Source organism: Macaca thibetana, chromosome 19, assembly GCF_024542745.1.
Source record: "Macaca thibetana thibetana isolate TM-01 chromosome 19, ASM2454274v1, whole genome shotgun sequence".
Taxonomy (NCBI): domain Eukaryota; kingdom Metazoa; phylum Chordata; class Mammalia; order Primates; family Cercopithecidae; genus Macaca; species Macaca thibetana.
Window position 1 is genome coordinate 18,539,829 of NC_065596.1, and position 13,817 is coordinate 18,553,645.

The 13,817-nt window shown below is 54.1% G+C and overlaps 2 protein-coding genes across 3 annotated transcripts in view; one reads left to right on the plus strand and one right to left on the minus strand.

Moving 5' to 3' along the window:
- The window catches only part of SAFB2 (scaffold attachment factor B2), a 170,836-nt gene extending 159,850 nt beyond the window's left edge, over positions 1-10,986 (plus strand). Inside the window, exons 15-22 of the mRNA XM_050770098.1 lie at positions 2,395-2,531; positions 3,707-3,994; positions 5,001-5,141; positions 6,220-6,265; positions 7,591-7,721; positions 10,013-10,125; positions 10,226-10,292; positions 10,589-10,986. Coding sequence (XP_050626055.1) covers positions 2,395-2,531; positions 3,707-3,994; positions 5,001-5,141; positions 6,220-6,265; positions 7,591-7,721; positions 10,013-10,125; positions 10,226-10,292; positions 10,589-10,745 — 1,080 coding nt within the window. The 3' untranslated portion in view covers positions 10,746-10,986. The remainder of the gene's footprint in view (positions 1-2,394; positions 2,532-3,706; positions 3,995-5,000; positions 5,142-6,219; positions 6,266-7,590; positions 7,722-10,012; positions 10,126-10,225; positions 10,293-10,588) is intronic.
- RPL36 (ribosomal protein L36) overlaps positions 1-13,817 on the minus strand; it is a 459,247-nt gene that overhangs the window by 97,384 nt on the left and 348,046 nt on the right. The gene's annotated exons all lie outside the window — the stretch shown is intronic.

Below are 13,817 nucleotides of genomic sequence, written 5' to 3' on the forward strand. Positions count from 1 at the left end.
CACCAGCCTCAGCCTTCCAAAGTGCTGGGATTACATGGGTGAGCCACCGCGCCCAACCAAGACTTAGTTTTTAAAATGAACATTTGGATTTTATAAAGTATCAATTCCTAATGTCATTTTTCACATGAAAATCATAAGATACAGAGAAATCTAGAGTAGAACATTGAAAAAGACCCATAATCTTACCCCCATGTCACTGTGATGTTGAAAAATAAATAGTGACCACATGTGCGTGATTAAAACATCTGGTCAGCTCGGGGAGATGCAGCATGGGCATACTAAAGCCTCCGTATGTCCGGCTGGGCTCCTCGGCTTCCTCTGCACACAAGTTCCCTGTGCGTGCCGTGGGACCACAGACAGGATGTGCTGGAGCTTGCATTTTCTGTGTAATATGCCATGGAGGTCTCTACATACAGACATGTAGGTTTGGCCTTTTTCCTTTTTGCTTTTTTTTCTTTTTGCTTTTACATTTTTTAAAAAAAATTTTATGGATAATATTTACCTATTAAAAAATAAAGGGTGGGGTGTCTCACTTTGTTGCTTAGCCTGGCTTCAAGTGATTCTCTCGCCTTGACCTTCCAAACTTGCTGGATTACAGGTGTGAGCCACTAGCCCCAGCTTCTTTTAACTTTTAAATTTTGAAATGAAGTGCTGTTCAGAAAGGTTGTGAAGGGGACTCCTGCGTGTGTTGCACCTGCCAGGTCACTAGTAAGTGGCTAAGCTGGCCTGAGAACCCAGGAGTGCTGGCACTGTTGCCTGCTGTGCTGCCCACTGTGCAGTGGTACGTGGGCACCTGTCCCCTTCTTACTCCACTGCAGTGTGTGTAAGACATCTGCTCGTCTCATAGGCAAAGCGTGCCATCAAAGTGCTGGGTGATGTCTCCCTGTGTGTGTATGCCCCTTCCTCCCCAGCCTGCATTTTATTAATAATTGGTGTAATGTCTCTGCCTTGACCCTTTACCTGTCTTTCTGTTGGCTTGGTTTGTCTTTCATTGCTTGCTCTTTCTCTCCTATGGGAACTAATTAGGAAAATAAGCTGAGTAGCTTTTTAACAATGTCATTTCCCAAGCCCCTGCCCCAGAGATTCTGTGTGGATCAGCAGGAGGCCTCAGGTTCTGTGTTGTTTAAAAGCTTCCTGGGAGGGTCTGGTATGTAGCTAGTTTGGGTGAGGCCTTGGAGAACCTTGAAATGGGAGTCAGTTGTTACAGCTCTGAGCTTTATGCCACAGATAGAAAATTATGAATGTAGGCTGGGTGCGGGTGGCTGACGCCTATAATCCTGGCACTTTGGGAGGATGAGGCAGGCGGATCACTTGAACTCAGGAGTTTGAGACCAGCCTGGACAACAGGACAAAACCCCGTCTCTACAAAAATAGAAAAATTAGGCATGGTGGTGTGCACCTGTGGTCTCAGCTACTCAGGAGGCTGAGGTGGGAGGATCACTTGAGCCTGCAGTGAGCCGTTGCACTCCAGCCTGGGCAACAGAACCAGACTGGGTCTCAAAAAAACCAAAAACCTACACAAAATTAATTACAGACATTGGCTATTAGTGTTCTGTACCTTATTAGGAGCACCGTTTTGCATTAAAGCATTTTGGCATATTCTATTTATTTATTTATTTATTCATTTGAGACGGAGTCCTGCTCTGTTTCCCAGGCTGGAGTACAGTGGTGCGATCTCAGCTCACTGCCACCTCTGCCTCCCAGGTTCAAGTGATTCTTTTGCCTTGGCCTCCTGAGTAGCTGGGATTACAGGCATGCGCCACCACGCCCGGCTGACTTTTGTTTTTTTACTTGAGATGGGGTTTCACCATGTTGGTCAGGCTGGTCTTGAACTCCTGATGTCGTGATCTGCCCACCTCGGCCTCCTGAAGTGCTGGGATTACAGGCGTGAGCCACTGCGCCTGGCCTGGCATATTCTATTTAGAGCTGTCTGCCTGAGTCCTGAGCCAGCAGTTGAGATGTGAAACATGCAGTCTGCCCTCCAGCTGTCCAAACAGCTGGCCTGACTGCTGTCCCCCTCTGAACTAATGGCCACAGTGGCCCTGTGCGGATGTGCCCCGTGGTTCTCAGAGGCCTAGGTTTGCTTTGGATTATATGAGTCCTTGGCTGTGCTATGCTAGAAAAACTGTGCCTGTAGGTTTTTTGAGGCATGGGCCAACCTCTTCTCTTCCGTGAATGCCCCTTGACATTTGAAAGCAGGATTCTGGATTAGGCAGTAAAACACAAACTTGGAGGGAAGCAGCCTATGCCTGGGCCTCTGGTCTGGAGACTACAGCCTTCCATCTACACCATGTGGGACCAAAGAATCTTAGTCTCATCCACACGTGCATAATCTCCATTGTGTGTTTGCTGCAATCATTTTCCTGACATTAATAAACCAGTTTTGGTAAACAGAGCTCCAAGAGTCAGGATCGCAAGTCAGAAAGCAAAGAAAAGAGAGACATCTTGTCGTTTGATAAAATCAAAGAACAAAGGGAGAGAGAGCGCCAGAGGCAGCGGGAACGGGAGATCCGAGAAACGGAGAGGCGGCGGTGAGTGGAGCTGGGCGGGGTGGTGGGCTGGTGGTTTCCTCTGGGGGTGGCTGTCCTTCTCCCAGCTGTACTTGGAGTGAGGACTCTGTGTGCCCGAGAGCCAGTGCCTGGGCCGGCGGGTGTTGTGCCCAGGCGCAGGGGCCAGCACCTGTTCACACATGAGCCGCCAGACATGCCAGGTGGCATGAAAGTCATCAAAGGGCCAGGTGCAGTGGCTCACACCTGTATCCGAGCACTTTGGGATGCCAGGGCCAGAGGATCACTTGAAGCCAGGAGTTCGAGACCATCCTAGGCAATGTAGCGAGACCCCCACCTCTACAAAATATTTAAAAATTAGCTGGGCATGGTAGCGTGCACTTGTAGTCCCAGCTACTCAGGAGGTTGAGGTGGGGGGATCGCCTGAGCCCAGAAGCTCAAAGCTGCAGTGAGCCGTGATCACAACACTGCACTCCAGACTGGGTGACAGAGTGAGACCCTGTCTTGAAATAAAGTCAGGGAAGCCCTTTACAGTATATGGGGTTTGGCTATGTTGCCAGGCTGATCTTGAACTCCTGGGCTCAAGCAATCCTCCTGCGTCAACCTCCCTAAGTGCTGGATTACAGGCTGAGCCTTCTGCTGGCTCAAAGTCTGTTTTTGCCCCTCCTCTGGTGTTGGACCTTGGCCGGTGCGCAAAACCCAGCCGTGTGTGGCTTTGATGGGATGGGATGGTCCCTGGGTGCTGAAGTCTCGGTCTTCCCTATTGAAACCTCTCACACAAGGTCAGAAACTGCAAGCCGAGTCCAGTTGTCATTTTGCCACGGCTCCATTCTGGGCTGTGGTCTTGAAGGTTTGTCCCTCTCTGCCTTGACATTCGGCGTTTTCATGTCGGGATACCCGGCGTTCTTTTGTCACTTTTCCTCAAATATTGCTCAGTAAAGCAAAAGCTGTGCTCATAGCATTTGGAAAATGTTCTTGAGCGAACCTAGAAATGTTGCCAGCTGTGCTGCCTTTGCTTTTCTTGAGGTGACTTTCTTAAGTAAGGTAACCCCTTGCACGCGCAGCTTTAGGGAAGCCCGGTGAGCTTTTGGATCCAATTTTTTTTTCTGCTTCCAATTCACACCCAGTTTTGGGCACCGGGCTTTTTCTCCGTGGAGGCTCACACAGGGAGTTCAGGGCAGCCTCGCCTGTCCCCGCAGGGAGCGCGAGCAGCGGGAGCGGGAGCAGCGCCTCGAGGCCTTCCATGAGCGGAAGGAGAAGGCCCGGCTGCAGCGGGAACGCCTGCAGCTCGAGTGCCAGCGCCAGCGGCTGGAGCGGGAGCGCATGGAGCGGGAGCGGCTAGAGCGGGAACGCATGCGCGTGGAGCGTGAGCGCAGGAAGGAGCAGGAGCGCATCCACCGCGAGCGCGAGGAGCTGCGGCGCCAGCAGGAGCAGCTGCGCTACGAGCAGGAGCGGCGGCCGGGGCGGAGGCCCTACGACCTGGATCGGTGAGTCCTGCCCAGAACGCGGGCAGGACGGAGGCCAGCGTGGCAGCGGTGTTCACCCTTCCAACAGAACAGCGGCTTCCCTTCCGTCCCGGGAGTGGGGCGGGAGGGGGAGAATGAAATTTGATATGGAGCATGCGCCCTGGGGACTCCCTGTAGCTCTCACTGGCTGCTGCAGGTTTATTAGTTCACTGTCACCACTCGAGGCTGTGTAGCATCTCCCCCAACTTGAGTTATTCTGGGAAACTTGATGGCTGCCACTTGCTGAAGGGTTTGTGATGCTTTTCCTCTCCACTTCCCCGTGGAGCATAACTGTTCTCTGTCTTGTGAGACAACCAAATGCCCATTAGGCCCAAGTTGGCCACCGCTGTCTCTGCCAATCTCGTGTCCTTGTAGACAGAGAGGCAGAGCAGGCGCTGTGGAAAAGGAAATTGCCTTTGGTTTAGAAAGTAGGTTTATTGGTCTCTAGCTACCTGGAACAGCTTAATTGACAGTCACCTGTCACCCCACTCTCCATGAGCCTAGTTTTCTGGTAAAAATCAAGAAGAAGATAATTTGATGCCATCCGGAGCTGTGTGTAGTTTACTATCACCTCATCTAATTCTCTTTGCTTTTGCAAGAAACTCAGAGGGAGATTCAGGCTCCTGTGGAAGGCAGGGAAAGTAAAAGTGTGGCAACTCGAATGCTATTCCAGAAGAATCAAATATTTCATTTCACTTGCATTTGTGCTCATGAGTGGGGATCAGGGTATTAACAGTCTCATGAGACAATGAGCTCACAGCAGTGCTCCTTTCGGGACTGTTGGATGAGAATACAAGTGTACCTCTCGGCTGTTAATGGGGGTTTTAATTTATCAAATCAAAGCAATGATGATCGAGTGTTTAGAGATTAGCCCTGCAGGGCATTTTAAACGATACTGGGTCTGGGGAGAGAGCTCCCCTCCCCACCTCCACCTCCTTCCCTTTTCCTTTCATAAATGGAATTTGCATTCTTTTAAAATAAAAACCAGACGAGATGATGCCTATTGGCCAGAAGGAAAGCGTGTGGCGATGGAAGACAGATACCGCGCGGACTTTCCCCGGCCAGACCACCGCTTCCACGATTTCGATCATCGAGACCGGGGCCAGTACCAGGACCACGCCATCGACAGGTCAGTGGTCCCGTCCCCTCCTTTAGCCACAGTCATTGTGGGCACTGGCGCATCCAGCTGACCTCATTCTCAGCCCAGTGCAGGGGTTCCTGTGTGCTCTGAAGCCTCGTTTACTTCTGAGATGCACAATGGGTGACTCTGACCTTGCCCAGAACTTGAGCGAGTTGCTGGAATTGGCGGCCATTTACAGAATCCCCAGCTTGCCTCATGGGAAGGCATCTCAGAGCTTGTTCCAGCGTGGCCAGGAGGGACCTGGGTGGAGGCCCCCCGACACCGAGCTCTCTTGTGAGGCAGCGATGTTTGTCAGCACAACCTTGTTCTGGGTTTCATAGCTTCCTGGGAGGTCTCTCCATAGCTGCTCCCCCTCTCCGTTGGCGCCGCTAAGGAGAGGCGTGACCTGAGGCATGCTGGAGCTTTGGGGCTTTCGTGCCTGGACAACCAGCAGAGCTTCCTGTGCCCGAGAGCTACCAGAGATGGAGGACATGCAAAATTTCTCATGAGGCCTGTTTTGCATTTCGAGGGTCTGGGTGGGCTTTTTAGCCTTTTGAAATGAGGAGTACATCTAGTTTATTAAGAAGACAGCACTTGGTTTTCCAGTTTAAAAGTCCTGTCTTTGGGCTCCCCTCAGCTGCACATCTCTGACCCATTTCCCCGTTCATTGGCTCCTTTAGAAGGAGTGTCAGAGTGGGCAGAATGGGAAAGGGAGGCTGAGAGGCCACACTCTTCATTCTGCTGGATTTTGGGGTGGAGTTGGTGTGAATTTCGGCAAGTCCCACGCGTTGGGTCAGACCAAAGATTAGGGTTCATTGGAGGCCTCTGTCCCTGTTCCCCTGACTGAGAGCTCTCCGAGGAATCTTAGTTCAGTGAGATCTGTATTCCCTTCTCTTTAGGATCCGACTTTGTTCCTGCCCCCAGAGAAAAGCCTTTCGATTTGAGCTAGCTTTTTGCTTTTTTCCAGGCCAGTTACACTTTTTATGTGATGGGATGGAATAAGTATCCCAGTCGTGAAACTTACCTGACCTACAGAAATGTGTAGTAGTGCCTGGCGCTGTTTGAACAGGATCTTTTCCTTTTGCAGGAGGGAGGGTTCGAGGCCAATGATGGGAGACCACCGGGATGGGCAGGTGAGTAGAGCCCTGATGCCAAGCCCTAGGGCCACTGTGCTGCTGTGCGGGCATAACTCACCATTTCTCATCAGGCGGCCGCTTTATCCCAGAGAGGTGGCAATTTAGCATGTGTGGCGGGTATGGATGTGTGGGTTCTGGCCAGCGACTAGACGCGCAAATGTTTAACGGGACGTGGTGGCTCATGCCTGTAATCCCAGCACTGTGGGAGGCTGAGGTGGGTGGATCACCTGAGATCAGGAGTTCGAGACCAGCCTGACCAACATGGTGAAACCCCTGTGTCTACTAAAAATAAAAAAAATTAGCCGGGCATGGTGGCAAGTGTCTGTAATCCCTGCTGCTCAGGAGCCTGAGGCTGGAGAATTGCTTGAACCCAGGAGGCAGAGCTTGCAGTGAGCTGAGATCGCACCATTGCACTCCAGCCTGGGCAACAAGAGCAAGACTGTCTAAAAAAAAAAAAAATTGTGCAAATATTTGATTGTTTTTTAATGTGCAAGTTTCTGTCATTTTCAAATATGTCGGGCTTGTTCTTCATTTTATCCAGTAGAAACCTCAAGTGTCTCTTCATTGTCCACTTGCTCAGGGAGCCTTTGGGTCTTGGTGCCTGTAGCGTGCCCCTAAGAACCCAAATGGTGATTGTCATTTAGCCCACATGTGCTAGGGTCGGGGGCATGGGGAGCCTGGGATTCTCCATGTTTCAAGTCCATGCTGGGTGGGCACTGGGGGCTGAAGACCACAAGAGTGGTCCCTAAATCTCTGTGGTGCCATGCGGGTGCCCCGTGCGTGGTGGCAGGGTGTGAGTTCTGAGAAGGCAGCAGCCTGGTGGAGAGGTGGGAGTTGGGTGGCAGAGTAATGGCCTATGGCGACAGGCAGCACCTGCCTGCTTCGTGACTGCTGGCTCCTCTGTGCAGAGTTGGTTGGCCAGGGAGGCTGGAAGTGTGGCCCCGCCAGCGCACAGGGGTGCTGACCCGCCCGAAGGCACTCCTGTGATCAGAAAGGAGGCAGTGCCCAGCTCCTCAGGGAAGACAGGGCTCGGTGACATCTTAGTGGACCTTGAGCAGAGCTGTTGCGGGCAGTAACACCAGGTCTCCCCACACTCCTGGGGCAGCTCACAGCAGTGATGCAGCTGTAGGGGTGCGAGGAGGGGAGCCAGGGAGCAGAGGGTCAGCGAAGCAGGGCCCACCAGGTCTGAGGCCTCGCCCTGCCGTCTTCTCTTGGCTCCGGCCCACCTGCCGCCCTGGGGTCTTCGGTAGACAGTCCTCCTGGAAGGTGGGCCTATGTGGGTGACGTGGTCAGTGTCACCTTGTCCCTCTCCTGCCTTCCAGCACTATGGAGATGACCGCCATGGCCACGGAGGACCCCCAGAGCGCCACGGCCGGGACTCCCGTGATGGCTGGGGGGGCTACGGCTCCGACAAGAGGCTGAGTGAAGGCCGGGGTCTGCCCCCTCCCCCCAGGTTAGTGAGTGAGCCCCAGTCGGGTGGGGAGCATCTGTCTTAGCCTGGGAAGAGATTGGTGCCTGGCCAGGCATGTCCCCAAGGTTTGATTTCAGCTAGGGCAGCTTTGGGATGGACTACCACGGGTCCTGCCATTTGAAACTCCTGACTCAGAAAGTCCAGGTTCTCAAGAAGAAAGCGCAGAACAGGCTCTCAGGGATGGAGCTGTCCAGGTCACCCAGAATGGCCCATCCCCATTCCCGAGCTGGGGAGCGCCTGCAGTTGTCAATGTCTCGATCACAGGGGCTGCGTTCCCACTGGGAGAGACAGCGCAGAAGCTGTCAGTCCTGCCCCGTCCGTGGTAGAGCGGCCTTGCCCTTGCCGCCACGTTGCCTCTTTACATGTGTCTTCCTCGGGTTTTCTCTCTGACCCCTAGTTGGTCTGGGGTGGGGCTTCTCAACCCTGCCCTGCCTATTAGAATCGCTTATGGGGACCGTCCCCCCAGGACTCAGGGCTGAGGACACTAGGCCAGGTCCTCCATAGGTGTTCAAAGCCACCTTCACCAGCACTGCAGCTGTGGGGGCTGTCCTGAGTCTCGTCAGCATTACTGGGGTACAGGGCTTGTCTGGGAGGACTCTGGGTGCCTCTCTGGTTTCTTTGGCCAGCTGCAGTCACCCCTGCCTGTTTGCCCTGTTGCTGCCTGGACTGGCCGTGAGGAGGCTGGTGGCAGGACCACTTTGCAGTTGCCGCCCTGCTTTCCTCTGTGAGATGAGTGTCCTGTCTGTCTCCAGCCCCGGCCCAGGGCTGCCTTGGCCCCTGCCCACTGCCGCAGTGTGGGTTTTGGTCCCCTGTGCTCCCCTGTCCATCCCTCCCTCTACGCTGAGAGGCTCTTCCACCTCTGCCAGGGACTTTGACTCGGAGCCGTGCCAAGTGTCCCACCTGAAGCTTCTCCTGCATCTCTGGGCAGCACAGACAGTGGCAGTGCTCTGATCAGTTGGTGTAAAGTGTTCTGGGTGACCTCATTAGCATTCCTGTTCTGTCACTTAGTGGGTTTTGTGGTAAATAACTTGGGAATGTAAATGGGAAACTCAGAACCAAAGACATAGTGAGCAGTGGCTGGGCACGCTCGGGTCACCAAGGGCAGGTGCCACACGCGTGCTTTCCACTCCCTCCAGGGCGGTATTGCGCTTGCCTGGCAGGTGTGTGTTGGGGGCTCCGATGACCCCTCTTGGGCCTGTGGGCTCACTTGGCCTGACTGTCACTGCAGCCGGCAACCCACAGCAGGCAGGCACTCATGCAGATTGGGTCTGGCTGCTTTCCTGCACGGCCACTTAGGACTCAGGACACGGGACTCAGATTTTCATCTCCCAGAGTTTCTGTGTGAAACTTTTAAAAAAATAGCTTTCTTGAAGTATAATTCACAGGACACGTACTTCCCGTTTCACGTGTGCAGTCATTGGAGGTTTGCATGTGCGTGGATCTGTGCAGCCATCCCCAAGGCCGATTCCGAAGCATTTTCATCATGTCAGAAGAAACCCTGCTCCTCTTAGCAGCCGCACCCGCTTCTCCCCTGCCCTTGATAGCCACGGGCTCCTTTCTGGCTCTGGATTTGCTGTCTTGAGTCATTTCTTGGCCTGCGCGGTGTGCCTGCTGGGCCTGGCTTCTCCCTAAGTCTCATGTATTGAGGGCTCATCTCCACATGCTGCCTGGGCCAGCGCTTCCGTCCTAGTTAAGGCTGAACACTCCATGGTCTGGACACACCACATAGCGTTATCTGCTAATCAGTTCATGGGCGCTGGGGTCCGTCTCCCTTTGGCTGGTAGGAATCCTGCTGCCAGGAACATTCATGCACAGATGTCTTTGGTCACGTTTTCATTTCTGTCAGGTGGGACTGGGTTTGCTGGGTCGTGGTAATTCTGCCCTTAACTTTTTGAAGAACCACCAAACTGTTCTCCATAGTGGCCACACCATTTTACATTTCCACCAGCAGTGGATGAGGGTTCTTCCCTTTCCTCGCACCCTCCACGGTGCGTGTTACTGTGTGATTCTAGCATCCCAGCCCGGGGGAGGTAGTGTCTCGCTATGCCTTGGATTGGCATTTCCAGGTGGCGTTGAGCCCCTTCTCACGTGCTTACTGGCACGTCAGTTTTTGGGGGAAATGTCACTTCCCATGATTTGCCCACTCGTCTGCAGCCCTTGCTGTATGGCATGATCCGCCACGCGGCTGAGGTCAGGGTGGATGCGCCTGCTCCCAGCGCGATCCTGGAGGCTCATCAGACGGCTGCATGTCTGCTTTTTTTTTTTTGGCAAAGGGGTGGCCGTGACTGGGGAGAGCACAACCAGCGGCTGGAGGAGCACCAGGCGCGTGCCTGGCAGGGTACCATGGACGCAGGCGCGGCCAGCCGGGAGCACGCCAGGTGGCAAGGTATGGGGCTGGCTCCGGGGACGAGAGTGGCTGTGGCCCCCACACGTGTCCAGGGGCTTCCCCAGGGATGGAGTGTTTGCAGACCCTTCTTCTCTTCTAGGTGGCGAGAGGGGCCTGTCTGGGCCCTCGGGGCCGGGGCACATGGCAAGCCGCGGTGGAGTGGCGGGGTAAGGCGTGTTCGAGGAGGACAGTGGTTTGCTCCTGCTCCTCACTTCCTCTCCCGTTTTTGCATGTTTGATCAGCTGGCTGGGTTGGATGTTTTGAAAACAAAGCAAAAAGCAGCTCTTTGCAATTTATTCAAATAACGCTCTTCAGTTACCTGGAATACAATGTGTGGTGATGATTTTTCTCACGTGGAAAAAAAACCCAAGCGCTCTAAAGGCTGCGGGACCGTTACTGAACCCATGTTACGATGAAAACGCTGAGCACTTCAAGGGGAAAAAATGTCTGACTTTGTTCCTAGGCGAGGCGGCTTTGCACAAGGTGGACATTCCCAGGGCCACGTGGTGCCAGGTGGCGGACTGGAAGGTGGCGGAGTGGCCAGCCAGGACCGGGGCAGCAGAGTCCCGCACCCACACCCCCATCCCCCCCCGTATCCCCACTTCACCCGCCGCTACTAAGTCCCACTCACTGCGAGTTTTCAGGTGGGCAGATGCACTGTTGAATCTGGTAGCCAGAGTTCCCTTGAACTTGGGGGATCTTTTTAAAAGCAAAGCAAATCCTGCCACCGTGTTGTAGCTCAATACAATGTGAACTCACTTTTTTTTTTTTAAATAAATGTGTTCTTGTTCTGCCGTTTTTAAATCAAGGTTTCTGTTAACGAGGCATTCCATTTTCCATTAATAAAGTTTACCATTCGCAGTCTTGCGTGCGTGTGCACGTGCGTGAGTCCTCGTGGCCACAGAGCTCGGGATGGGACCGACCCTGGGCACAGTGGTGTGACCGCATGTTGACTGTTGGCTCTACCAGGCGCTGCCAAAGTCTTTTGCCTGCATCATCCTACTGCATTCTCATAACCGCCCCAGGAAGTGGGGCGTCCAGGTCCCCATCATTGGATGATGAAACTGAGGATGGGGAGTCAGCCCGTGGGAACTAGGAATTCTTCAGGGGGTGCTGTGCACCGTGGGGCCCTCAGACCAATCCCTTTACACTGAGCCTGTCTCTGCGTGGGTAGTGGTGAAGGCGTGCCAGGCCCTGGGGAGCCCTCCCCCTGCCACCTCAGTATGGGGCTGTGTCCCATGCTGGTGTGTGGTGGGCTCTTTCGGGAAGGCTGCGTGTGTGGTGGGCCTGCCCTCCGCCGGCTGCCGAGTGTGTCCACTCAGTGCCTGCTGCCAGCAGCTGGACAGGAGTGGGACGGTGCTGACTCGGCAATGGGCCCAGGTGGTAGAGCTAGTCCCTTCGTTCTTCTGGAAATGTCTATTTGTCTGCAAAAGTGCATTTGAGTGTGACGCTTATTTGCTTCCTTAAAGACTGTGCCGGACGAGGCACCTCACTCGCCAGGGTAGCCCGCAGGCTGCCAGCCCATGCGCGCAGCCCTCCGTGCCAGGTCCCTGCAGGGGCCGACCACTGTGAGCGCAGCTGTCCTCTTCAGAATGGGTACACGAGTGGAGCTGATGCTGGCCAAGGGCGGGGGCTGCAGGCGTCTTGGGGCAGAGGATGGTGCATGGGGTCTGCCTGGTGCCCTCTTGGCAGGAGGGGCAACCCAGCCCGGTGTGGTGGTGTGGTGAGAGTTAACTGGGAGGCCACCTACTGGGGACCTCTTTCCCTCCCCTCTGTATCTAGGACAGCCACCCACAGGCCCCTCCTCCAACTGCCGGTTCTGCTGGAGTTCCCCATTCCCCCGCTGGGAAGTTAAGTTTTAAAAAAGCCATCTGAAAATCCAGCCCAGCTTGCTGCAGACACCGGAGCATGAAAGGCAGGTTGGCCCTGGCTCTCGGCGTCTTGTCTAGGCCTGAGCCTCCGTGAACGCATTCAGGAGCCTCCCCAGCGGCGGCTTCTGGAGTCGTTTTCCAGTGACAGGTGGACTGGGCGCAACGCCACCTCCTTGTTGCACACGGGGGCCTTCGTGGCTTGCCTGTCTACCCCACAAGCCAGAGTCTAGAAATCAGGGTTGAGAGCTTCCCTGTTGGGCAATAAAAGGTAGGCTCAGCCTGCATTGAGGAGGCAGCCTGGGATTGGGAGCAGGCCCTGTTTTGAGATCTTGTCACGGAGCACCTTCCTGGAGATGGGTGTGGCCTCGTGAACTACAAAGCAGCCGCTCAACAACTGCCAGGCCGCCCCATGGGAGTTGGAAAGGGAGCCAATCCCACTGGACATCCTGCGGGGGCAGAAGAGCCCTGCCCTTTCCTGTGAGCCAGGCCTGGAACCAGCTCTGTTCCACGCAGAAACGAAACACTTGAGTTACCGGGACTGCTGTCACAAAGCACCATAAACTGGCTAAGGAAGCTCATTGGCTCTCAGTTCTTGAGGCCGGGAGTCTGAGATCTGGGTGTGGGCAGGGCTGCGTCCTTCCCAGGCTATGTGGCAGAATCCTTCCTGAGCCTCCTAGCTTCTGACAGCTGCCGAGTGCCTCCGGCCGTTCCTTGGCTTGTAAACACATTGCCCAGTCTTGGCCTCCGTCTTCATGGGGCCTTCTTCCTGTGAGCGTGTTTGCGTCCTGGCTTCTGGTTTCCCCTTTCTTTTTTTTCTTTGGAGACACAGTCTCACTCTGTCACCCAGGCTGGAGTGCAGTGGCGAGGATCTGGGCTTACTGCAACCTCTGCTTCCCAGGTTCAAACGATTCTCGTGCCTCAGCCTCCTGAGTAGCTGAGATTACAGGTGCCTGCCACCACGGCCAGCTAATTTTTGTATGTTTAGTAGAGACGGGGTTTCACCCTGTTGGCTAGGCTGGTCTCAAACTCCTGACCTCAAGTGATCCACCCGTCTCGGCCTCCCAAACTGCTGGGATTATAGGTGCGAGCTACTGCACCTGGCCTGTTTCTTTAATAATTGAGTGTAGGTACGTTAACTCTTATTTCAAGAGAGAAAAGGTGGGTGGAACAAAATATGTGTTATGAAAAGGAGATGCTCTGATGGATATATCCTCCCTTTGGGCAGTTGTGTGTGAATCGCGGTGCTGCGAGCATTTATGGATGTGTATGTATTTGAACACCTGTTTTCCATTCTCCTGTGCATGTACCTAGGACTGGGATTGCTGGGTCCTGTGCTGACATGTAACTCCTGTGTTTTACTTCTGGAAGTATAGCCAGGCTTCTCCACGGTGGTAGTACCATTATACATTCCTACCAGCACTGCACCAAGATTCTAATTCCCTTTATTGCCAGACAGGGCCTCACTGTGTGTCCCAGGCTGGAGGGCCGTGGTGCGATCATAGCTCACTGCAGCCCTGAACTCTGGAACTCAAGCCATCCTCCCACCTTGGCCTCCCAAGTTGCCGGGTCTACAGGCATGAGTCACCGTGCCTGGCCTTGTATACCATTTGGTGGTGAATTTTGTTATATTTCCCATTATTTAAAAGACATTTTTAAAGGGGAGGGGGAGCGGTGGGGCATCACAGGAATGAGAGCCACTGGGGCAGAAATAGGGAGCTTCTTGAGAGCGAGTTTAGGAGCCAACTGCCTGGCACCCAGCCTTCTCACTACCTGCCTGCCCACGGGCAGGTCATAATTACTCTCTGCTTTGGCTGCTTTAAC